This window comes from Calypte anna, chromosome 17 (genome assembly GCF_003957555.1).
Source record: "Calypte anna isolate BGI_N300 chromosome 17, bCalAnn1_v1.p, whole genome shotgun sequence".
In the NCBI taxonomy this organism is placed as follows: Eukaryota; Metazoa; Chordata; class Aves; order Apodiformes; family Trochilidae; genus Calypte; species Calypte anna.
Window position 1 is genome coordinate 7,066,460 of NC_044262.1, and position 26,041 is coordinate 7,092,500.

General features: G+C 37.9%; 1 protein-coding gene across 2 annotated transcripts in view; it reads left to right on the top strand.

Annotated features, from left to right (window-relative positions):
• Positions 1 to 212: 212 nt before the first annotated feature.
• DENND1A (DENN domain containing 1A) overlaps positions 213 to 26,041 on the top strand; it is a 165,000-nt gene continuing 139,171 nt past the window's right edge. For both annotated transcript variants that reach the window (XM_030460968.1, XM_030460967.1), the window contains exons 1-3: positions 213 to 365; positions 5,812 to 5,882; positions 25,899 to 25,942. In XM_030460968.1, the coding sequence (XP_030316828.1) occupies positions 349 to 365; positions 5,812 to 5,882; positions 25,899 to 25,942 (132 nt within the window). In that variant the 5' untranslated portion in view covers positions 213 to 348. The remainder of the gene's footprint in view (positions 366 to 5,811; positions 5,883 to 25,898; positions 25,943 to 26,041) is intronic.

A 26,041-nucleotide genomic window follows, 5' to 3' on the forward strand; every position in this document is an offset into this window, starting at 1 on the left:
TTAGCCCTGTGTGTCCCAGGAGCGGTGTCCCAGGAGCGGTGTCCCAGGAGCGCTGCCCCATCCTCTCCGGGACCCCGTCCTGAGGCGTCCCTGAGGGGAGCGACTCCTCCCCTCTCGCGCCGCCGGCGGTCAGGGCGGTGACTCCGCCCCTCGGGCGGTGGCCCCGCCCCTCGGCCCCGCCGCACTACAGCTCCCGGCGGCTCCCGCGCCGTGACGTGACGGAGGCGACGGCGGCGCCGGGCGGGATGGAGTGAGGGGGCGAGCGGCGGACAGAGCGCAGCCCACCGAGCCCCGGCCCCCTCCCCCCCACCTCTCTCTGGCCCGGGCTTATGCGGCCCCCCAGAGACCATGGGATCCAGGATCAAGTGAGTGCCCTCCCCGGAGCTCTCCAGCCCCTCTTGCAGGCCCTCAGGAAAGCGGGAGCGCTCTGGAGAGCGAGAAGGGCACTTCCCCGCCCTCCTTCCCGCTCCCTGCGAGGCCGCGCGGGCCAGACCCCGGCCGAGCCTGCAGGCCTCGGGGGAGGGCGAGGAAGAGGGGGAGGAAGAAGAGTGAAGAAGCCTCCCCCCCTCTGGGCAGCCCCCGGGCCGGCAGGGGGGAGGTGGCGGGGAGAGGGCCCCGTGCTGCCCAAGCCCACCTCAGCGGCACGACCCCGGGGCACGGAGCTCCCCCGGCCCCCTGCCCTGAGGAGGGGAGGAACAGTGTTGTTTCCCGCCCTCAAACCCAAACCTGGTCCGCTGTCTATTCTTGTCCTATTATTAGTGCTCCGTCTGGCAGCTCCTGGGGCCAGGCTGTGAGGGCAGCTTGAGTGTGATGGGTGCAGGACGTGAGAGGGTTGGGGTGCTGGAGTGGGAAAACCTGCATTGCCAGCACTGATGACATCTGTACTGGGGGTGTGGTGGGGTCGAGGCAGCTTGAAGCCTCCTTGCCTAGGATGGAGTATGCTGAAGTAAAGATGGATAGTCTAGCTGTCATGTCTGGAAAGTGCATTAACAAGGGGACTGGGACAAAGGAGGAGAGTGGTGCAAGCGATTAATGTTTTGGGCCTACAGCATGCCCTCAATATTTTTACTTTTCATAAAACTGGAGGTTGATTTATTAGTTTGTATGGTTGGTATTGTCACATTAAAGATCTCAGTTCTTTTATATGCCATTTCAAACAAATTCAGTTCCTCTGAGACAGGTAGAGGTATCATAAAGCTATTGCCAAGCAGGTAGTGCTGACATCTTTGTGCATGAAAGGTGTGGTAGAGTGGAGAGATCCAGTTAGATTGTGTTTTCTTCAGCATTTTAGCAGGTGCTGTTGAACAGGGTGTTCTTCAAGATTACATAGGGCTTCAACTTTTCACTTCTTGTTTAATTTGAATGCGAGGCTGGAGGAGACATAGTTTATTGTGTCTTTAGTGTGGTGATGCATCTTCATGTTCCCAAGCCCAGAGGCTGGGTAGACACCAATGTGTATCTATCCAGCCAAATGTTTTAGGGCACTTGAAGCAGGTAATTAGTGCTTGTAAGGATAGCACTGAGATGGTTTGTTGGTTCCAGGAAGAAAATGTCTTTCTTCAGGAGATACTTAGCTGTTGCTATAAAGAAAACAGAAGTCTGGGAAGCTGGTTGGACTCTTAGCTCACATTTCAATACAGGTAGAATCTAAAATTGTTGCTATTTTGATAGCAGAGCAGGTTACATCTGTAAGTTCCACCTTTGGATCTTGCTGTGGTCACCCTTGCTCAGGTCACTTCAAGATTATGATCTAAAGTGACTTCTTATGATGACTTTATCTTAAATCTATTACAAGGCCGATGCTCACTTAAAATGTAGTTTCTTTTGTCTACATACTCAATTGTCTACATACTTTTGTCTACATTCTCAATCCAGAAGCTGTGTTTGCCATCTTTGGATTTTTGAGAGCTTATTTGACCTGGAGTGGCTTTGCATTCACTTTGCTGAATGTGAGCATAATCACTTGGATGAGGCACTTCAACTGGAAACCTCTCTGGTACCAGTGAGGAGGTGGAGCAGTTACAATTATTTATTGCTGCCAGTGGACTTTTTTCTGTGCAAAGTCTTATGGAGTGAATATATATTTCAAGATTACAGACAAAGCCCATATCTTCCTCTGTAACTGGGAGAACACAGGTGATAACCCTATCTAAGCATTACTTTCCATTCCTCTTGGAACTTATGAGAAAGCATTTAGTCCTTTTTGTGATTAACTAACTTTGCCTTGAGCAACAATTAATAAATTGCTTATTTTCCTACTTCAGATGGAACACTGTGGCCAAGTACAGTAGGGACTGAATTTCAAAATAGTCCTGTAATATATGAAGAACGAGAGAACCTGCCTGAGTAAGAGGCTTTTCTGCTCTGCTTTTCTGAGCTGGGTGTTTAATCCGACAAAGATTTTCAGGTTGATAAGAGGCTTCCTTGTTTGGGGCAGATGGAAGTGTGAACAAGACAACTGGTTTATAATTGGGCAGTTGGAGGTGTGCCTCCTTTGGTGGTGTCACCAGGAAGTGTTGGAGCCCTAGCAAATATCCAGCAGTCAGATCCCTTGCTTCACGCTGTGGATTGATAATCATGAGAGATACTCAGCTCCTTGGCACATGATCACTTGAACACACTGGGATGTACTTTGCATGAAGCCTGGGCCTGTGGGTGTTAGTTGTATTTTTGATGGATGTATAGTAATGAGTGATTTGAGTGAAAAATTGTTTAGAAAAATTATCAGTAGCTGCATCAGAATGAAGTGAAAGAAACCAAGAAGTTGGCAGCAGGGTAAGCTTTCAGCTGTGTGCAGCTGCAGGCGAGGAAAAGGTAAATTGAGCCCTGGGTTCAGCTTTGTGTTGGACCTGTCACACTGGTTGTGGGAGAGGTTGTGTCAGGTAACTGGCATTTATCACAGAAGCATTTCTTTCTTTTAAAACTCCTTTGGAAATTCCTATTTACAAAAAAGTTGCATTTCCTTCTGAAGTGATCCAGTATTTTTGTAACTATATTTCTTATGTATTTTTGTAATTGCATCCGTATGTTCATTTGTTAGCTGACTGTGGGTCTTCAAGTGGCTGTTGGGAGGAAAGAAATCTTTGTGTTTAAGCTTCTACTGCTGTGGTTGATTTCAGTTGGTTGAGGTTTCAGTACAATGTACAGGTGGCATTAGATGTCTGCAGGGTAGTTTAACAGTCCTTAAAATGGACTACAAAATATATATGTTATGATGCATGTTTATGGTATATTTACAAACTGTATGAAATCTCGTATGACTTGTTTCCTTAATTGCACTGAAATGTTATAAAAATATTCAGATTTCAACAATGACTTCATTCTCACACTGAGGTGTTAGCTTGTTGAATGCAGTCTTTAAAACTAACTTTCTGACTTGGCAAAGCTACTTTAATTTCACTGTTCACAGAAATAAGTGGACATTTGTCATGGAATATTAAAATACAAAATGTGATGTCTTTTTGTCTGAAAGTTTTGATATATGTTATGTGCTTTTTCCAGCCCTGTTGTACAGTGTTTTCACCAAAGAAATTGAGCACAGACTCTAACATAATACTATGAAGGTGTTTGTTATTTTATTTTACCTGTAAAAATATTATAAAATTTATAAAATTTTAATTAAGGAAACAGGGTGCTAAAAATAAAGTCATAAATAAGGAGGGTAAGATAAGGCTGCACAGCAATATATACAAAAGAAAAACACATTTCTAGTGTTACTTGGGTATTACTTCATCCTCATGCTGTACCATGATTCTGTCAATGTAACTGAGAATCTCCACAGTTGAAGTGGATTTTATGCAGCAACTCTTGAGAGAAGTATCAGAGCTATGCAAATCTGTTTTATCCCACCAAATGACAGTTGATTTTCTGATTTTGGATTTCTCTTAACTTACAAATGCAGCTTTCTGAAGAATGGCTACTTGAGACAAAGCAGTTGGGAACTGGAGGCAAATGAAATTAACATGAATTGACTGGTGAACCATTGCTGCTCCTGAGAGGTGCTCTATAAAACTGTAGATCCTGTGCTACTGAAGCCAACAGTAGCTTTTCTCTCACTTTAAATAGGTGTGGGGTTTGGCTTAGAGCCACTGGAGTTACACTGAGCGGGCCTATGGCATGGTTAGAAATGTTTTGTTTAATCTCTTTTGGTGTTAAAGCAGGATTAAAAAATAGAAATGCACTGGAGAGTAGGCTGAACTCCTTGACATGTTTATATGTTTGGTTTGTGATGCTTGGTAAGATGAGTTTGATTATTTAAATGATTATTCAGGTAGAAATTCTAGCATATATATATGTGTGTGTTTTGTCATTATTTTCATCTTTAGCTGTAATGGTGGTAACAAAATTCACAAGTTAATTATACCTCAACAAGTTTCTAATGTTAGCTGGTTTACATTAACACATAGGAGACAATTTATCACTGTACCAACAGCCATAAAATTAGAGCAGTAATTATGCAATTTTGATTCTTGATTTTAACCAGAAAATCTAAGAATAAAATGTTACATGTTCAGACTCACAAAATCCTTATTTCAGTAACTAGACATTTGCAATCTAATGTGTGATTCTCCTTAATCTCATGAAAAATTTTGGAGTAGCTAAAATTGTTGCAGTCAGGAATTTAACTCAAAAATATGCTGTCTTATATAATCACCTGCTGCCTTTCCATGCTCCTGATGAAATGTAATTACAGAGCTTCAGTTACAGCTACATTAGTAAGATCTGAGATACACGCTCAAAGTTTCTTTGGTTTTTTGGTTTTTGTTTTTTCTTTTAATGTTTTACTGACTTTTTACTTTATTACTGGCACATTTGTAACTCTAGTGCTGGATAAGTCTCTTTCCTGAAGCTTAATTTACATTATGTAGCTGAATTTGGTTTTATTTTTGGCTGTTAAACCTATTTCCTTATTTTACATGCATCTGGCAGCCTTCTGAATTTAAGACTGGAGTCTCTAATATTCTTCAGCATGGCCTTTTTTTTTTTTTTGACAAAGGGAGAGAAATATTTTGACAGAAATTAGAGAGGGGAACTGTCTTTATCCTAAATAGAGCCTCTTAACGTATGCATGAAATGACTTTGCGCCCTCTTGACTGCAGCTTCTTTTTTTTTCCCCTCTGTTTTCCTATAAACTAATAAGGATTGTGAAGCTGAATTCGAGGGTCACAGTAATGAAAATGCAAACCTGGGTTGTTTGTCCCATGTTGGATACCATAACTGCTTCCAGCTTGGTGAAAAGAGTATTCAGGATTATATTTTTTTGTCAGAAACCCCTCTTTGTTTAGCACGTAGATGATTTACTTTCTCCTTTGAAAGTAAAGGTGAAATAAAAAGTTTCACATGTAATCAAAATTCCTGGTGTGGCCAAGAACTGCAGCAACTGGTGTCTCTCTGAGTAACATTTTATCTAGTGACATACCAGGCATGGTTTTCTTTCTCTGGCAAAGGTCTGAATGAAAGTTCTGGTAAAACTGAGATATTTCAGCATCTAGAGATGCAGACTCGTCACAGTGATTGAATTGACTTTAAGGTTCTGTGTGCCTGATTTCTATTTTCTGGTTCTCTTTTTTCCCTCTGTAGAAGTTTGTCTGCAGCCTCCCTGTGCACCCTGGCTCAGCTGAGCTGCAGCCATCTCTTCTTACATACCAGAAAGGTCTGGTGTAAAGTCAGCACAGACTGTAAACCAAGAAATCTAGTTTATTGAGTTGTCATTGCAAAGTATGCATTTTTAGAGCCTCTTTTTGCTGAGGAGTTGAAAACACACTTGAAAAAAATTCTCACTGTGCTAAATATCTTTTTTGTTCCTTTCAGACAAAACCCGGAAACAACCTTTGAAGTTTATGCAGAAGTGTCCTATTCAGGAATCAGTTGCACTGGGAAAGGTACTGTTTTGCACTGTAATTCTACCAATTTATTGGCTAAAACTATTCTTAAGAACCCTGTATGGTGAGAGAATGAAGAATATTTAATATTAGGCTATTTTAAAAGATGTCTTGATTACTGGTTCTGCAGAATCTTTTACAGTTAGGGCTAATACTGAAAAATTCTTGCTTCTGTCCCTGATTGGGAATATGTTTCTGACTTCTTTGACTGTTTTGACTATTTTTGTCTTTTAAAATAGAAATAACTTCATTAGGTTGAAAAATTAAATGCGTTTTCAAATGTGTGTTTGCCTCTCATATAAGGACTAGGTAGTTATAAAACAAAAAAACCTGCAAAACTTCTTGTGTGCTGTTTATTTTTACTTCCTTTTTTGTACTTGTTTACAGAAGTATTTTGAACTGTATCTGGAATTTTTCCTTTGATCAAATGTACTTACCTAGAAATAAGGCAGGAAAGCAGCTTATGATTTGGTTAGCTGTTTTTACCAAACATCATTACCAAGTCATAACTGTAGAAGTATTTTTCTGTAATGTTATTTCTGTGTAATAGTATTCTGGTATTTATGCTACAGAACTCCTGTAACTGCTGAAACCAACATGAAAATGTATTTGATCAGATAAGCAGGAAGAGCAAAGGCTGAAATTTGTAATCCCAGAATTCAGTTACTTTTGTGAAATCAGTCTCTAGAATGTTATGAAAAGGAGGGATGTCAAAATGAAATGTTTGTAATCAGTTAATACACGCTGAAGTAACATTCTTTTTATGTGTTTTGAAATGATCAGGTGTTTATTCTATCTGTGTTATAATGAGCCAATGGAAAGGGGTTTTAATTTTATAAACTGGAAAGCCACTTACTGCCTTTTCTATCTGTATTTGTTTGTTACAATTGGTGAAAGTCACATAGCTCTAATTCTTCCCTTTACTGCCAAAGCCTCCATAGGAGCTGGGACTGGAATACAGTCCTGGCTTGTCCTACTGCTATGTGCCATCACCACCATTTGATGTAACTGCAGGAGCCCTTTTAATAACTGGTCTTTGTTTCTGCACATCTGACCTGGATTCTAGTGCCAGAAAATCTGAACAAATTTGACCATAAACATTACATTGTACAGTACTAGTGTCTGGGTATAATCTTCTCTTTGAAGTTTGTTTGCATCCCCCTGGAGGGATTAATTCCCTGCTGTGGGAAGGTGGGTTAAAAAGCACGGAAACTACTTTACAGGTTTTTAATTGGAGAATTTAGTATACATTTTGTTCTATAAACCAACTGAATCTGTGGGAGTTTCACTTAGTTATGTTCATTGGTTTGTTGCATGCAATTGTAGGTGAAAAATCTTCAGAAATTGTTTTTAGTAAATAAAAAGTTTTACTTTTTTTTACAGGTCATAGATTCTGAAGTTATTAATTCTCTCTGAATATTTTTTTTTACAAACTGTTTGGGTTTTGGTTTTTTTCTAATTATTATTTGAGGTCAGCCTCAGAAGTCTTAAATTTTTGTGTCCCCACATATTCTGTCCTTCTGTTGTAAATAAAGGTTGATGTTTGGTTCTCCACAACATCAAGTGTATTTAACAGCTGTACTGTAACCCTGAGCAAATCACAGACCTAGAGACTTCCATGTATTCTTTTCTACTTCTTGACTAGCTGTTCTAGGCCAGAAAACCAAAAAGTATGTATCAGCTTTTTTTTTGCTTTTTTTTTTTTCCCCAGTCAGGGAGTTTACATTAAATGGCAATAGTTATTGTTAAGAAAGTAAAATGTGTAAGAGGTGTGTAAGGACCAAATTGCTAGGCATGTTTAAAGAAGCTATTTCTTCCCATGGACTGGATCCCTAAAGGACAAATGTTTTTTGAAGTTCATGTCTAATATCATTCTGACATGTCTTGAGAATGAATTTCTCCAGAGCAGTAACAGTCCTCGTGTGGGAGATTGTGTGGCTTGTGGGATGGTAAAACGTGCCTGTATTTTGTTTTATTCAAAAGTTTGTGTAGTGAAGGATGTTTTCAATGTGACTGTTAAATATCAGCTGTAATTATAAACTTTAATATATTTCATGTTTCACTTGTATCTTGCTGAAATGGGAGATACTGACTGGTGTTACTAACCACTGACAGCTGTATGTTCAAGTAGCTTTGTTGTTCATGTAGTTGTTAACAATCTTGCATTAAATGTTTATTTGTGGAACAACTTTTGAAATGAATTAAAGCAGTGTTACCCACTGACTATCTTATAGAAGGCTTCCTCTTAGTCACCCAGACAGTTGACTTGCAACCTGATCTGAACTCACACCTGGCCCTTCTCTGAGAGGAGGTTGAACTAGAGACCTCCCAAGGTCCCTTCCAGCCTGAATTAGCCCATGAGCCTAAGGTTTGATTCCTAGAAATGTAAACTTCAGGAACATCTGGAGGATGTTTTGTACTCTTAATAAGGTATGAAGAGAAAACTTAATCAAAACCAAAGAAGTTGGAAAAGCAAACATTTTATTCCAATCCAGGCAGAACTTTACCAAATCACAATGAAATGTGTGAACTGAGAAAGGAAATGATCACTGGATCAGCTCAGCTGTGGTCTCTCTGGCCTAAAACTTTTGTCTCAAAAGTGCATTTATCTTAGCTTTGTTTCCACTCTTTTACTTTTTTGTTTTATTTGGGCTGACTGGAATTCAGAACTTTTCAGCTTCATCGAATAGCACTGCTGTCTTGATCATATGCTCTTCTGATAAAATATTGATGCCTTCTCACCAAAAGTCTAGGGCAACCAAGTAGAATAGCAGGAATGGAGTCTGCATCTTTACAGTGACAGTGCATGGAAGTTACCCCGTGAGGAATCTGTGTTGTGTGTGTCAGATACAAGTATGTCAAGCACAGGAACTTTCCAAGTTGCTTCTCACCAGCTCCCACATACTTTGAGTAAGACAGGAAAAAACAGTGATGGTGTTATTTAAAAATTGAACGTTATTCTAGGGAAAATGTTGACCAAAACTTTCATTTTTTTCTGTTGTGGTGCTGGGTAAGTACTGGGTAATGACTGTGACTCAGAGGGGAAGGTGCATTGCAGAGCTGATACAGAAGCCTGACTAATAACCTGACTTGGACTAGAGAGTCTGAACAGGTGCCTTTTGTGTAGTGGTGTGACTAGGATGGAGTAAGATGCTAGTAAAGTTCATTACTAAGACAAATTCCTGTTCACATAAGACCTATGAAACCTATGTGTGGGGTTTATGTCTTTGTGCATTTTAGTGCTGTGTAGTTCTGACAATAGCATGGTGTCTAACTTTAATTATCACTTAGAAATAAGGAGGCCATCTGCCTCACTATATCCAGATGTATTGCTTTAAAAAAATGCACAATTAAACAAAAAGGTTTTAGATTTAAAATGCACAATTAAACAAAAAGGTTTTAGATTTATCATGGTGAATTTTAGAGGTTTCACTGATGTGAGTTAACCTTGCATCGGGAATTGAAATAAAGCCTCAAAAATCGTAGGAAGAGGGGAATTCTATTACAGTTTATTGCCAAACAGATACATGGGGTCCAGAATTTTACTGGTATAACTGCATGAATTTTGTTTTTCTGCTCTAACACCTAAGTAGATAAGTATGATTTAAGAGAAATGTTCCAGTGTATGATTTAGTTGACACTGAAATAGTTTCTGTAGCAGTTCTGAACACTACATTCTGCCATTGTTTTTGTTAGCACAACAGCTTGTTTAAGAAAGCACAACACCCCAGTTTAAGAAAGATGCATAAAACCAAAATTTGTTTTCAGTGCCTTTCTTCTTCAGTGCCAAAATCTTGGCAGCAGCTGATGTCCGTGCTGCTTGTGTCATCACTGATGTAGCTGGTGCTTCTCAAATTCAAGAAGCTAAACGTGTGCCCATGTGTTGTGAAGTCCTTCTAATGGAGGGTTTGCATATTTGTCATGGCATCTCACAATAATGAAGCTTCACAGAGGTTGGAGTAGCAAATTATGAAGAACTCATATTGTTTCTTTTACAAATTATAACTGCTTAAATTAGCTTAAGCACTTCTAAAAAGTTGGTTCTGTACTACTGACATTGTGTGCTTGTGAGTAAAGTTTTAGAACTGTATATATTTTTTAAACTTCAACGGAAAGATTTCCTTTTTTTCTTTTCTTTTTGAGATGCAGAAGTAGAGAGAATCTAATAGCAATTTTACTTTAGTATGCTTTTATTTTCTTTATATAGGTATTTAGTTACTTAAGAAATTTTCTTTATATTTTCAGAGCTCTTAATGATCCTAAAACTGCTGCAGATCATCAAAAATATGTGACAAACTTAAGGATCTTGCTGGACCTCAGCCAAAGATCTTCTCTTGTTAGATGGGGCTTTGAGGAGAATTGTAGTCTGTAACTGTCAAACTGTTCTTGTAGAAAAAGAGAATTTGTTAGTCTAAAGTAACCGATCAAAATAGTCTCTAAAGTATGAACATTTGAAAGTAAATGCTCACAAGAGTAAGACACCTCCCCTACACCCCTGTCTGGGAGAACATAGCCTGCTTTTGTATGGGGTTTTTGTGTTCTCGCCAAAGCAGACAGTATAAAGTATGTCAAATCTGTAGCTTTGCCATGTGGTGTGCCAAAAGGCCTTTCTCTCCAAGGACCTCATCTTTCATCTTTTTGTGAGTGTAGCATAAATTCTTGCTGTGTGTTCAAGGAAAAAGCTAAAATGGTTTAGTATAGCTAAAGGATTTCTTTTTTTTTTTTTTTTTTCTTTCAGTAAGTTAGAATCCTAAATGCAGTAGCATAGACAAAGTGTGTGTTAGAGTTAACAAATGCTCACTGGATTAGTAAGGGAAATGTAGTTTATACTACTTCTTTTATGACAGAATTTTAAAGGTCTTGCTGTAAGACTCGCCATGTGCTTCTTTCTTTTCTCTAAAACATACCACTAAGTTGAAAAGGGAGATAAATCTTAGAAGGAAACTATTAACTCTGAGGGAGTTTATCATTGTTTGAGAGAAAGGATGAAATTTGCATTTGAATTGGCTCTGAGAGTAGCATGTACTACTAATCTTGTTCCTACTAGAAGCTTGTGAGTAGTTTAAGTACTTCCTTCTTTACTTTTCATGTTCTAGCCTTGTGTTGTAATAGCTCTTTCCTTCCCACTCCCACCCCCCTTGCAGTAGATCACAAATGTTATAACTTTAACTAATCGAAGTCCTTAACTCTACTGGGAGAAGTCATGATGTGCTTGGGCCCTAAAATTATTCTGCAGTTGTCACTATGGTTTCCATGATAGGACTTCACAGGTAGAGAGAACTAGCAGGTTTCTGTATCTGCAAAATAGGCATCCTGCTGCTCCTTATCGTTTTATTTTTGTCATAGGTTGTAATTTTAAATAATAGAGCAGTACCTCCCCTAGGGGTGCAGTATATTCCTGAACAGAAGCAAAATTACTGGAGTAGCATTGAGTGAAGAGCAGGTCATTCAAAAGTTTGTAATCCTTACCCATGCACCTCTCAGATTTGGTTTTTTGAGGTAAAAACACTTTGTTGGTTGAAGTCTGCTTGTTCTGTCTCGAGAAACAGATAATACACTGAAGGTCCAGGAGGAACAAAGCAGCTGCAAAATTCAAGTCTCCATTAAATAAGGGCTTTCTGTTGAATATAAGCTGAAATTCAGACATCACAAGTTTTCCTATCTCATCTTTATTGTTTTTTTGGTTGCCATACCTAACTTCCTAAAGCAGAATTGGAAAAGTAACCAAATCTAAGTAGATGGGTAGTATTAGGGAATTCTTATTTTCCTAAGCTGCTGCTTTGCTTTTCTTTTCCCATTTGATCACTTCTCGGTACCAGCAAGGTGGAAGATTTTCACAAAGAACCTGTTAGGACTGCAGTCTCCAGATCCAGTCAGCAGCACTGTTTGAGGACAGTTCACAGTTTGGCTTTTACCATATAAATAAAATACATAGCTCAGATTGAAGAGAAACTCACTGTATGTAAAAGTATTAGAGTCTGCCATATTGCAAGTCATCAGTTTTATCTAACACAATTTTTAAGTGTGTTCTTGAAGCTGACAGTTCTAGATTAATAAAGCCCCAGAATACTGATATCAGGTCTCTCTAAATGTTCTTCCATTGCTGTAACTTATTTTGTGGGAAGAGATCTGTTTGTCCTTTTTGCTTCATGCTTTAACTACTTCTGTCTACAGTCTTTTCTATTTCACCAGTATTTCCTAGCCTGCACTATATTGCTGCTGCTGGCACTGTTTAACTAGACAGAAGAATTCAGCACAGAAAGTCTCACTCACAAGACTTTAAACTCTTTTGTTGATTTATATTTTTTTTAAAGGAGCTTGACATCTTCATCAAGTTCACAGTGGGCCTGCTTTGTTTGCTTTCTCTTGAATGCTTGATAAGATTTTTCTTCTATTGTTTTGTGCAGCAAGGACAGAACTTGCCATGGCTGAGGTGGTTTTTTTGTAAATCCACAATATGGTCATTGTCTGCTGCTGAATAATTGTGACTGCTTTTTGTACAACCAGAACTAAGGCTTTGGCTGTGAACAGATTCCATCTTAGCGTGAAAAGAGACTAATCCATGTAAATACAGCCCCAAAATAAAGCTTTACAGAAAAAGGGAAAGGCTGCTAAGCAGGAGGGCAGAGGTCAGCAATTTAACCTTTAACCTAACAAATAAGAAGCATGAAAGTTCCCGAATTGGTTTACAAAGGCAAGCTCCTGTGATCTGTCAGTTTTTCTTTTCATGATAGAGTTGGGTGAGAAAACTGACTGACAGCTAGTGCCTTTTTAACTGCAGGTTGAAATTAAGTGCTAAACTGAAGCTTTTTCAGGGAGGTTTTTTTTTAGCGATTTTAACAAATTATTTTCATTCACTGGCTGTACTTACAGTTTTCCTTGAATTTATGGAGGAGTCTGAGTGGTTGTTCATTTTCAAAGTGTTCTTGAGAGACTCACTTTAGATACCAAATACTACTGAAACATTTAATATTTCAGCATTTGAAGCATTTAGGAATTTGATGAAGATTTGTAATTAACTCTCTGCTAATGTGCTCCTTTAAGAGTAGGGCAATTATTCCAATAATCTCAAAGAGATTGTACTTTGAATAAAGTAAAAAAGTTGTTTTTAAAGGGTGTGTGTTTGAGGCTTTATTTAAGGGAGTAATTATAACTTTAGTTTGTTCTTAGTCACAGTTTTTTTCAAGGTAGTTTGTTTTTGTTTGTCCTTATTTAATCACAACAGATAATCTCATTAATGGGTGTTAACTTTTGCTTAAAGCTTAATGTATCTGCAATCAGCTGTTAATCTAGATACAGCCATTTCTATAAAGAACTTTTAATTAGTGTCATTCAGGTGAAAAAGAAACAAAGAAGCAATTACTTTTAAGTAGACTCCCTGTAGATTAAGATTAGAGATTTTTTTTTTTTTTTTACTAATGTTGCAAGGACCTTTCCAGGAATGACTGACATTTGGTCCATCCAGTTGTACTGAAGCTTCCTCTGCATGTCTTGCATAGATAAGTTGGGGTTTGGAGATTGTGTCTGTGCTTAGTCTATGACCACTTAGATCAGTAATGTTAACACTGTGCCCTGTAGAATTTAATAATCTGAGTAGAAAGTGCCACAGTTAAAAGATGAGGAGCAAGTGTGAAGATTCTGACCTAGTGTGCCAGAAATGTATGGTCTGCCCCAGAGTTCAACAATTATAGCAGATACACCTGGGGAAGGAATGGAGGGGGAAGGGAAAAAAAACACTTTCAGTGAGTACTTTTAAAACAGTATCTTGGATATTGTAGCCAAAAGAATTTCCACATTTAGAATTTGTTCCAAGGTTTTAAATGGTGATGAAGGGAATTATACTCAAAACCCCCATATCAGATTTGTTTCTAAACTTGCTCTTCAATTGCACCTGCAGTAGTATCTGATTTTATCTGATGCTTGCCTGTTGATCATTCACTCAGTTTTATTTGAAAAGTTTATCAAACATGACAAAGATTGGATGGGGTAATTCTCTTATTAAAACTGTAGCATGTCCACAAATGTATTAAAATTCATACTTACAATTACTGCAGACTAACACTTTGATCTCATCCCATTTTATCTAGAGGTGATACCAGTGGAAGCACTGGCAAAAATGTTACAGATACATTTACTTTGCTTCATTGTGAATATTGCTGATCTACTCTAAAGATGTTATATTTGTCTTGTATATTTACTCTTTTGACTTAATGGCTTAAATGCTTTACTAATGTTTGTGATAATCTGTCATCTTATATACGGGAGTCATAAAAGTTGCTTTGATTATGGTTTGAGAAAATTTACTTGTAAATTATTCACTAAAAATACAGACCCTTCAGGGTATTGTAGGTTCTGTCGTACTCTGTAATGAAATAGTTCTTAGATATTTTCTGCTGGAAAGTATATAGCTTTATGTGCACCTGGGCAGTATTCATCATCAAAAAGAGATGTAGTTAGTAAATAGAATTATTGAACTTGTTCGGGTTTTTTATTCCTTATTGAACTGCAGATATAAATTTAGCTGAATATTTCAATTTGCCATCTCTCTTGCATAGAGTTTGCAAAAAGCATGCTGTGCTGCACTGGCAAATATCAGTAGTACAGTAATTACAGTGCTTGAGATTTTGATACATTTCTTGACTGCTCTGCTTTACACTGGATATGGGATTAGGTCCTTTGCTCTATCATGTTGAAGCAATTCTGTACCTAGACAAATCCTAAGAAGAAAATGGGCATCACATGGACAATTAAAATTGAGAATTGACATGTTTTTAAAAGTCATACATCTCAATTTTGTTTATCTCAAAGTTTTAAAAACCTAATGACCTCATTGTAGCTTGACTATAATTACCATGTTTAAACTTCCATGCATTTTTTAGTTTCAGCAGCCTTTGTGTTTTTTTTAAACCAAAAGAAAATTAATGAGAAGAGACAAAGAGACATCAAAGAGGTTTTCCCTCTGATTGCAGTGTTAGAAGTTTTGCCTGAAAATAGGTTACATTTCTTCTGTTTTCAGCTGAATCCTCATTAACTTTACATTTTAATGATGTCCAGAGCAAATTATACGCTTATGGTAGATGCCTTAAAGGGAAGCTTAAAGGACACCTTTTTAATGTTTGTTTCTTCATTGGTGGCAGTATTTGCACCAGTATTATAAACAGTGTTAGAATACTACAAGTAATCCCAAAACATATCAGAAATATCTTCCATTTTTTGTAATCTATGTAGTATAACTATCTCTGATATTTAACACAAGTGGACCATGTTAGAAGGAATATGTTCATCTTTGTAGAAGAAAAATGTAAATCATGTCCTTTGAAAGAGTTTACAAATTACTTCTGCATCTTATAATCAGTTTAATTATAATGATAAAATTAAATTGAGGCAGATGATGTAACAAAGCCTCTGAATTGTTTTATTTTCTTGAACTTCCAATAGCGAAGATTACTGAAATATTAGTAAGTGACAGTTTGTTTCTACAGTGACATTAAACAATATTGGGGAAACTTGGAATTCCAGTGTATTCCATTTAGGGGAACACTACCAGCAGCAACTATGACTTCTAATGTATACCTCCTACTAAAAATTAAGATTGCATAAGTAACTTTTTAGATGAAGAATGAAGTTGCATCATATGCAGCAACCAGAACTTGTATTCAGCACACCTTAAACTAGGCTGACTGGAACTGTCAATTGGAAGTTGAACAGTTGAGAATCTAGGTAGTTCAAGACACTCTTAAAAAACAAAAACCAATCTTAAAAAACAAAATAAAAATTGCACCTGCTCCCCCCACAGTATAGCAATTCTGTATGTATAGGTTTCTTCTGCTCCCTTTCTTCTCCCTCACACCTTTGGCCCCTGGAAGGATATTTGCTTTTTGTCTGTAGCTCAATAAAATTTAGACCAAAAGGCTTACTGAAAAGCAAGGTCTTGTGTTTCCCTGTCCTGACACTTGGCATCTGTGTTTTATGAGTGGAACTTTTACTTTTTCTGCACTCTAGTACTAAACTAAATTTTTAGGAGGTGGGATTATGCCAAGAGGGTGGGACAAGGAATTCAGGATTTCAGACCTGTGTGGAAACCATCTTCAGTATTTGTTTTAACACATTCAGTCTCCTCAGATGCAACAGACTCCTAATTCCTGACTGACTGGCTGTCAGCTGTAGTCTTCCCCAAACCTGGCATTGCTCTTCACCTGCAGGTGTGTGTACTGTAGGTGAGGGTGACTGCCACTGCACATTGTCATCTGCTGTAAGGGCTTTTGAGAGCTCAACTTTGTAATTGTCACTACCAAAATAATCCTTCTTGCTCTGAGACTTCCGTCTTAAGGGTCCTAAAATTTTATGATCTGCTCTTCTGCAGAAATTTTTAGAGTATTTCAGTGTCTTGGCATAGGTACACATGGCTCTTAGGTAAATGAAATTTTTTCTTTTATTTTGTGCTGAAATAAATATATTTTTGCTAAATAGCTCCTGGTTGACTTTTACATCATTGAGTTTACACTGCTGTATCCTGGTAGAAGCATTTGGTATGTCCATCATTAATAAATAATTGGATGGTGCAAGATTCCTTAGGCAATACCTTTCTATTCCAGTATGTTCTTACCTTATCCTTTTTATATTAATTTTCTGTAAAAACTTCAGAAATCTGGACTGTCATGATTGTCTGGGAGTTATGGCAGAGCCAAACACCCTGGTGTGCATTAGGTAATCTCCTTAGAACATGGGTTTAAGTCTTTCAGAGGTTTGGTGCTCTGTAAACTTGGAAACAGCTTCTGAAAGCAGTGGTTTAAGTCCCAAGTTTTACTTAAGTCTTTTAGCTTTGATTCCTACTAATGTAACCTTAGTTTGAAGATCATGTCAGTCAAAAAGAAAAAACTGAGTGTGATCTCCTGCCTCTTTCTCACCTTGATTTTGTAATTATAAGAGAATTTACAGTATCTTAATCTTTAATTGAGGCACGTAATAAAAATGCTGCTTGATAAGGTCTGGCTGACAGACAGGTATGTACGGTATTTCCTTGGCATGCAGGATTTTGTATAGAATAACATTAGCACTAAAAACCTGAAATGTTCTTTCTGGGAACTTATTCTGCAAGTATTTGCAGGGTGGCTCTTTCCAGCCAGTTTGGTGTTAATGATGCTGCGTGGCTGAAACATTCCAATCGTTCATATGCCTGTCCTCCCTTTCTCATCTGTGTTTCTTTGCTCAGTGTTTTTGCCTCATTTCTTTTGCTTTGTTGTGGTCAATTCAGTCAGTATAATAGCAAAGCCATTGGCTTTTTTTATTATTATTAAAGAGTTATGTTAGAGATACGCTATAACAGAGATAAGAGCTATTTATGTCCTAAGCTATTGATTTTTAATTAATGTTGCCTGGGCTCGTGCATGTTGGCAGAATTGCTAACAGCTTGTGGCATTTTTTAATTCACATCTTCTTTTTTGGTATTTTGACAGTGTCATTCATATCTCATGAAAAGTACCTCGTCAGGTTAAATGTGTTAAAACACCGAGTGAAAAAAAAAAAAAAAAAAGAGAGAGAAAGGAACATAGGGCTGCCTGGAAACCTTGATCCATTGCCAAAGTATTTAAACAATTTAGTGTTTTGGTTTTCTAGCTCCAAGCTGCTTCTCAAATCCCTTGCTAATTAATCCAGTTAATTCTTTGTAGACTAACTGTATGCAGGGCTTTTTCTTGTGCTTCTGTCACCGAGAACCCTGTTTTGTTTGAAGCAAACCTAAGCTCTGTTATAAAGGTTGTAGTAATAAAGTGAGTACTTGCAGATGTAAATACAGTGATTTGAGCCTTTTAGAAAGGAGTTGTTTGTGTGTGTAACTTCTAATTTAATCTTTCATGTTTAAAAATTACCCATATATGTTTGTGTAAAAAGATGGAGAAAACTTGGTCATCTGATCATTTAAGAAAAGGCAGTAGAGCCTCAGTGTAACAATTGTGACATGAAGTATTAGCATTGTGATATAGAGCTAGTGGTGTGTTTATTTTTCAGCAAGTAAATTACTGTAAATGCTGTTCATTTCTGTGCTCCAAAATGGATGACTGGATATAGGGCAAGTAAAGAGAGTTTAACAGGGAGGGGATTTTTCAGAAATCACCTGTTGATACTTTGAATTGTCTTGATTATGAGTACAAAAGTGGTATGAATTCTGAGCTGCAAAAAGCAGCTAGGGAGGAGAGAGAGCATAGAAGCTCAATTAGACATGGCATGAGATAAAAGGAAAAGAGAATCCACTCCTCAAGGTGTGCTTGTCTCTGATAAAAGCCACCACAGCTCTTTAGCTTATTTTTAGTCTTCAAGATTTCTTGAGAACTGCTTCCCCTCATTGTCCTGGGATCAGCACCAAGCACAGGACTGTGCTATAGTGCCCGTGGAGCTCTGGCTATCAGTGATGTTTCTACTAAGCCTGATGGGAAAAATGTCTCTCTGAATGTTCTTCCCCATCAGCTTTCCCAGTTATTTTGAGAAGTTCTCTGAGGACTTACAGTCTGTAGGACACTGCTCTCCCTCCTGTTCTAGGGGTTCTCCCATCCTATTACTGGATGTTCTTGCAGAGCAGTGATGATGTGCAGATCCTGGAGCCCAGATTTGTGCTGCCACAGCCTCTTACACTCCTCCTGTCCTTGGTCATCCCCAGCAGATTTACCTGTTAGCACAATGGGAGTTGATGATCTTCAACACCTTGAATATCAACCTCTGGAGAAAAATTGTGCAAGTGAATTAAAGTTGCCTTTTCAGAGCTCTTGAAAAAGTCTGAAAGTTGGGAATTTGTAGTGTAATAAAGCTGGGCAAGGAAAAGGGAATGGAAATTAATGCAATCACTTGTTTTATATAGACACCTGATTTCCAGGGCTGGCCATTAAACAAATATGCCATTACTATGAAATATTCTTGCTCAGAATTAACCTAGTCCACTGTCTCAGGAGTATCTTGATAGTGGGATATGTACTATGATACAACTTGGAAGTATCAAATATCTTAAAATGTTCCCAGTGCATTTCTGTTTTGCAGTTAAAATCCTTCTGATATTCAGGCCTTTTCTGTAGTGATGAAAATGTTATAAAAATTTTTAGTGAGATGATAGATACCCTGTCTAACTGTACTGACTATCAGTACAATTTTTTCAGTGAAGGTGCTTATTAATATACCAGTGAATTAAGTTGAATAAAACCTCTCATTTTATCAAATGTAAGTCTCCTGTTTTTTCTGTAAAAAGCTACCTTAAAGAAATTGTTTCAGGCTACACATGCTTGAACCTTCAGCAGAAGCAGTCGTCTTGGGAAAGCAGATAGGCACACATAAGCAATTTGAATTACATGCCTTGTAAATATTAAAGAGGGTGACTGTTTCTTGTAAAAATGTCAAAACTCTGGTTGCTTAGGTCTTATCTTGTGCAACTTGAACATTTGCATTCTGGAAGTAGAAGTGAATTGGTGGATTTGCACAATCACTTCCTCTGTCTGGTTCTGTTGCACTCTCAGTGATGCACTAACTCTGGATTAATTTTTGCTGTGTGCTTGCTACATGTGATAAAAGTCTTTTTATTTTTCTTCCTTTATTGCTTCTGAAAGTTAAGAAAAATCTTGTCTTGTAACTCTTACCCTGTGTGGTATTGGCACTTCCAGATTGTCACATTTAAATCTTAGCATGAAATATTAGTTAATTGTTTCTTTCATATTTTCAGGACAAGGAGGGCTTGCCAGCTGCTGTTGAAGTGAAGAGGCTGTCACCAGGCAACTCTGCTGCCTCAGAATATAAATACAAAGAGGCAGGAGAGAAAAGAATTCAGTATTCATGGCCTGGGCACTTGAAACATATCTCTATTAAATTTATTGAAGTAGTGAAAAGGTTATGAGATGAAAAAGTACTGATCAAACACAAACTTGAAAAATGACTAAAAAAACCCCAAAACCTAAACACTTCAAGTAGGTGTTCCTCTTCAACTTGTATGTTTAAACTCTTCTGGATAGTTATTACAGACAGCCTATAAAATGCTTCAAAACACTTCAAATTTAATTTTGTAAAACAATTGTGCATTTCTTGAACATTGAAGTAGGATGCTACCTAACTGTATTTTTTGCAAGTTTAGCTGCTGTTTAGTTTGCTGACTAAAATTGCAGGAGGAAAAAACAGAATTAAAAACATAATCCATTCAAAACTTGCTCCTTACAGGCTTCCTGGAGCGGGGCTTAGATTTCCCGTAGTACTTAATTTTTGGGTTGGCTGAAGAACAGATGGTGATGAAGAGAAATATCCCCTTAAGTGCATAGTAAAGCAAACTCAAAAGATTCATCACCAGTGCTTTAATGTGGAGTTGAGTTATCAGCAAAGAAATTAGCCACTAGATACGAAAGATCTTTAAGACCTCAAATGGAGATGGGAGCAACATGTAACAAATGAGACTTGCAATAAACACTTGTTTTGTCTTTTAATCTGATGTTTTAGCTTTGGCTCTACCCAGTGCATCCCCTTTTTATAGTTCTAACTTTAGTTATACCAGTATTATCAGATTAAAAATTAATCTGGACTGAAAGTTTTCTCCACTTTGTAAAGAACTAGTTCTGGATTTTCTGATCACTGAGGAAATCTGCTTTCTAACATCTCCTTATTCTTACAGTTTGGAATGTTAGTAGAAGACAAATTAATCTGTACTGTGATACAGCTGTGTTGGCTTTAACCTGTTTTCTTGGTATGAATGATACAAAAGGAGTTAAGTATTTAATATGGAGGTAATTCCCTATATTGTTTCTGTATTGAATCCTCAGTGCTTGCAACACAACTGTTTCACAACTCCCATTAAAAGAACTGGTAAAGTTTTGATTAAACCTGGATCTGAGAGAGTAAATAATAGCAGCTGAAGGTGGAACATGTTACTTAATAAAAGGATCTAGCTGTCTGATGTGTAACTTCCAATAACCTTTTACTTACCAGTTATCAGATCTTGATTCTGACCCAGGCAGTTTCTTCAATCCATTGCCTCTTGATCTGCTCCTGTTACAGCTTAATGCTGTGCAAGGGAAGAGCTAATCTTGTTCAGTGGAGAGAGGTGACTCACTTCACACTGCAGAAGAGATTGAAAATGAAATATAGTTTGAAACAACTCATCAGTTTTTGTGGTTATGTTTACATTAACATTTATATCAGAGCTGCCTTCAGTGGGGTTTTGTCTTTTTTTTTTTTAATTCTCCAGCATCTGTTTATTTCATGATACTTTTGCTCTTCAAATGGTATTGAAATAAAAGAACAGATTCTTTCAAAGTAGTAACTGGAAGAGAAAATCAGAAATACAATTTTGAACTCTTTTCTGTAGTGGAATGTCTGTGTGATGCTGAATGTCTTCTAAGTGGCAAGCTGCAGAGTTCAACAACTTGATACTTCCCCAAGTAACTATTGAGGAACTGCTAAGAGCAGACAAACATGGTCTTTTCTGCCTGTAAAACATTGTTTTTCTTGTCTTCTTATCCAAGGGCTGAGTGTTGTTTCTGTTTTGCACTTACTGTACTTCAGTATTTTAAGGAATTGTGAAAAGAATTTATCCAAGACTCCTTTAGATGGAAGTTTAGTTTGGATGGTAGAATCAGTGAAAGTCCCATATGTAAAGTTTGATCTGAATAGGTCATAGAGCTGCTGCTGGATGGACTCATCCTGGAAAACTCATGTGAGATGAGTACTTGAGGTGTACTTAAAGGCAACTTTGACAACTTTTACCAGTTCTTGTATTGTTGGGGCTATTACCTCTCCATATCTCTCTATTCTGGACAACTGGATGTAGCTGTAAGTAAAAATCTATGTGGAAGTTGTAGCTTAGCCTGCTTTATTTTGAAAGGATTTAAAATATATATATATATATATATATATATATGATACTGCTGAACACTGCCTAGGAAAGTTTCACTCCTTACTGCCCCTCTGGCTCTCGATGTGTTAATTAAAAACAATTATGGAAATCATACATAGTGTTCTGCTTAATCTGTTCTGGTCTTCTCCCTTCCTGTTTCCTATGATGTATATTTTATGCTCCCTTTGCTCTCAGTCTTCTCCACTTTTGGATCATTTTACTGAACTTGGTGTGTGTGAGTTGCAAACCCTATATTCTGTTTCAAGGTTAAAGTGTTGTGAAAAGCATTTTCATGCTACCAGTGAGGTTTTTGGCACTTGCAGGGCAGACTTCCAAATGTTTTGTTTAGAGAAAGAGGCAAAGTTGTAAGTTTGGGATTTTTTAAAAATGACTTTTTTGTCAATGTACTCATTTGGACAGCAGCTGATGTGTATATAGGACTGCTGGTTCACTCCTCTGGTGATGTCTGTCATTCACTAAAACTTCAGTACCTGAGAATCATAGGTGAGTGTCTGCTTTTTTGTGCCTAATGTGTCACAAAGATGCAGGCTGTGTCCTGGAAATGGAGTGTTTGTTTGAAGTGTGATCTGGTAGGTGAATAGTTTCCTTGCATACTATCCTCATGTGGGTTGTGTTTTTGAATAATCAACCTGCTATGTATGCTTACTCTGCATATTGATACTTTGGGGTATTTTTTTTTTTTTTAATCCAGTTTCTAAGACATGGTTATAGAATTTTCTTTTACATGTTGGCTGTTTCCTGACTTGTATACTTTAAGAATAACAAGTACTTTAAGAGGAAAATATTGAAGTCTTCACATCCAGAAAAATGTAGTTTTTATTCAATATGTATTTCTACTGTAACTTGTTCTGAGGTTTCTTCTCTGTTGTCTTATGTGTGTAAGCTTTTATTCCCCCCACCCCCAGTCCCTTTTTTTTTCCCTCCTCCCACTTTTCCCCCACTCCCAGGTGTTACCTCCATGCTAAGGCTGCAGCAGTTGAGGGCCAGGCAGAGCTCTTCAGATGTACCAAATACAGGACATGGAGTTTGCAGAGGTTTGGAAAGAAGTTTACATTTTAGTTGTGCTGCATAAGTACCGTAATATGTAAGTGGGTGTTGAATTTACAGTTGCTCTGAAGAGAATTCCATTTCATTTTAGATGGATTACAGCTATAAACATCTTAAAGTAGTGAGTTAAATCAGTTAGGGAGGAAAAATGAAGTAATTTTCACCATTTTTCACCTTGGGATGAGTATGTCTCGACGATTTGCAGACAGAGTGGATTAAATAGATTGATCAGAAGAAACAGATTAGGATGTATTGGTTTTGTGTGGGAAATATTCTCTGAAAATTTTGTGAAGAACTTCCCTAGTTCTTTGATTTCCATACTCTTCAAATAGAAACCAGTTTGAGTTTTTCTATTACTAGAATAATTAAGCATGCCTCTTGCAAAACAAAACTCTACTATATCTTGTAAGAAAAGTTGAGAATAAAAGAGCAGCATAGTTACACTAATATGCCATTGTACCGTGTTCCCATCCTGTCATCTGGAAAATTAAATCAGGTTACAGCATGGATTAACATCTAGACTTGTGAGGAGGGGAAGGTAGTGTCTTAAATGCCATGAAATTGAACAATGGGATTATACAGTTCACAGCTAATTTCAGTGTTCTTCTGTATTTGGCTTTCTGTTGAACAAGTTTCTGTAGGGAGAGGCAGTAATAGGGTTTAGAGCTTGGCAACATTCACATATTTACTGCAATACTAACAGCAGTAGCTTGGACAGGGCTGAGTAGTGGGTACAATGCTCTGTGAAACACACGTAGGTATGAGGTAGAGTCTGCTGCTAGAGGGGAAAACGAAATGTGTCAGCAATAAAACCTGCATTCACCTAGTGTGGGGTTAAGGGTTTGTGCTATCCACTGAAGACACAAAATAAAAAATGGGTATTTTAAATATTTACTCACAGTTTATGAGAAACTAAGGTCACAACTTCCTAGTGACCTCTAGGAAGGGTTCTTTAAATGCAGCATACCTGCCGCTCGTGGCATGCAAACCACAGCAGCAGGTAACTCACCCTCCCTGAGTCTTCTGGAGGTCAGAATCCTGCATCCATCCCCGGGCAGCAGTGCTGGGGTGACACTGCTCCTCCTGAGGACAGGCAGGGACAACAGGGATAGCAGGGATGGAAATGGGGCTGCTCTGACTGCAAGGGTGTATCCCAGTGCTTTCTGTGGCAAGAACACTCAACAGAATTTTGTTTCAGAAGCAAGAGTCTTAAGCTAATTATAAAGGTAATTTTTGCAGCACTGTAAAGATCTTCGTAACCCATGGTCTAATCTTTCAGCAGTGTGCTTCCAGCCTTCAAGGACAAATGTTCAGAAATGCATAATTTCTGAAATAATTACAGAAAATAACTTTGTTGCAGATCAAGTAAACATTTCAGTAACTTTGAAAATTCAAATATCCTCTGTTACAGGCTATTGATACTAAAGAAATGTTAGAGGTACAGCTTTGGATGGTGATGGGAAGCTACTCCTTGTTACTTTGTACAGGAAATCCCCATCCCTGCATTTTGATCACAGACCACACTCTGCATCACTGACAATGCCTGTGACTGAGTCAACATGAAAAATGTTGCTAAATCCTGCTGGATGGAAAGTCTGCTCAACTGATGTACAAAGTGTAAGGACATTGTAGGAGAGGAGGACAAGGGAAATCTTTTGGTTTGTTGTAAGCTGATTTATGTTGACTTTGAAAATATGATCCACTGCTTTCTCTTTCTACTCTGCTGTGTTATGTAAAAGGGTTTGCTCATATACATGTGTAAAATTTGATACATTCTGTATGTAACTGTATATGTGTACTGGTGACCTGGAAGAAGTTAAGCTAGAAAGTTTATTAATGAACAGCCTTGCTGGATTCCTGATGTAAAAAGAATATGCTGTAATAAGAAGTTTGCATCTGCTAGCAATTGAATCACCAATCCACAAATTTATTACTGAAGTAAACATTGCCAATGAGAACTGAAGGGTGGGACTATTCTGAAATAACAGTGCCATAAACCTGACTCTTCCCCTCCAGCCCTGGCTGCCAGGCAGTGTGGCAGCAATTGAGCAGTGGGGGTTATGGATGCAGTCACTGCCTACAGAATCATCAACATTTGTGCAAACAGTGAATTGAGAGTAAAGAATCTGGTAACTGTGTGTCCAGAGAGTGAGGCCTCATCCCCCCAAACCCATAAGGACACAAAGGGTGGGAACTGTGCAGGGTAACAGCTGACTTTTCCATGCCTTAGTCTTTACTCTCAGCTCTTGTGTGATGTGTGCTTTGGTTTTTGCTTTTCAAATTCAAAAATTCTTCGTAGAATTAATCTAGTCTTCTCAGCCATGTTTCTTTGAAAAATGGATGGCTTTAAAGAGGTCTGTTTTAAATAGGTTGTCATGTAAGTAATTTCAGTAATTATATTTTCTTGTGTTATGAACATCTCTAAACTCAGAGAATACTATCAAATTTTTATATTTATTCTGACAAGGCAAAAGGATAAAGATGTTGCAGCTGTCCTGAATGTTTGCTAATCTGAAGCATTAGAGTTTCCAGGGCTACATTAATTACCTCCTTCAAATGCTGGATAAATATTTTTTTGTTTTGTAGGGAGCATTAATATAGAGTAATTTTGAGAGATGTCTAATTTAGTATCATCTATGGAGTTTGATCCCCACAGAGCGTCAGTAGCTGGCAAAACTAGTTATCTGATTATAAACAAAATCCAGGTGCATTTTTGGGAACCACATTGTGGTCACAAGCTTAGTTGGCAAATTGCAGCCAGGACAATAGTGCACAAGTTCAGTGTCTCACCAGGATAATTCTTACAATTTCTATAAATCTATATTTACATATAGATGTGTGTATATATGTACACAGAGATATTTATGGTTTCATGTGTTTTGTGTGTTTTTATATATAATTTTTGTCTTTCTGGAGGAGGGTAAAGGGAGAGCCTTGAAAAGTCCTTCCCTGCTCTTATCAACATAGCAGCCCCAGCTGCCCTCCTTGGATCCCCTGCCAGGGTTGCTATCATCTTCTGATCAAATATTAATGTGTGATTCTCTGCTTGCTCACTAATCCAAAGCCAATTAATATTATCTGTCAATTATTTACAGATCCTGAGGTGCGGAGGCAATTCCCAGAGGACTACAGTGACCAGGTTTGGAATGCGTAATTAATTTTTTACATGACAAAATTTATTTCAGGGTTGTTCAACATATTATTGCTGCTCTTTTTACTGAAAGAGATAAATACATTC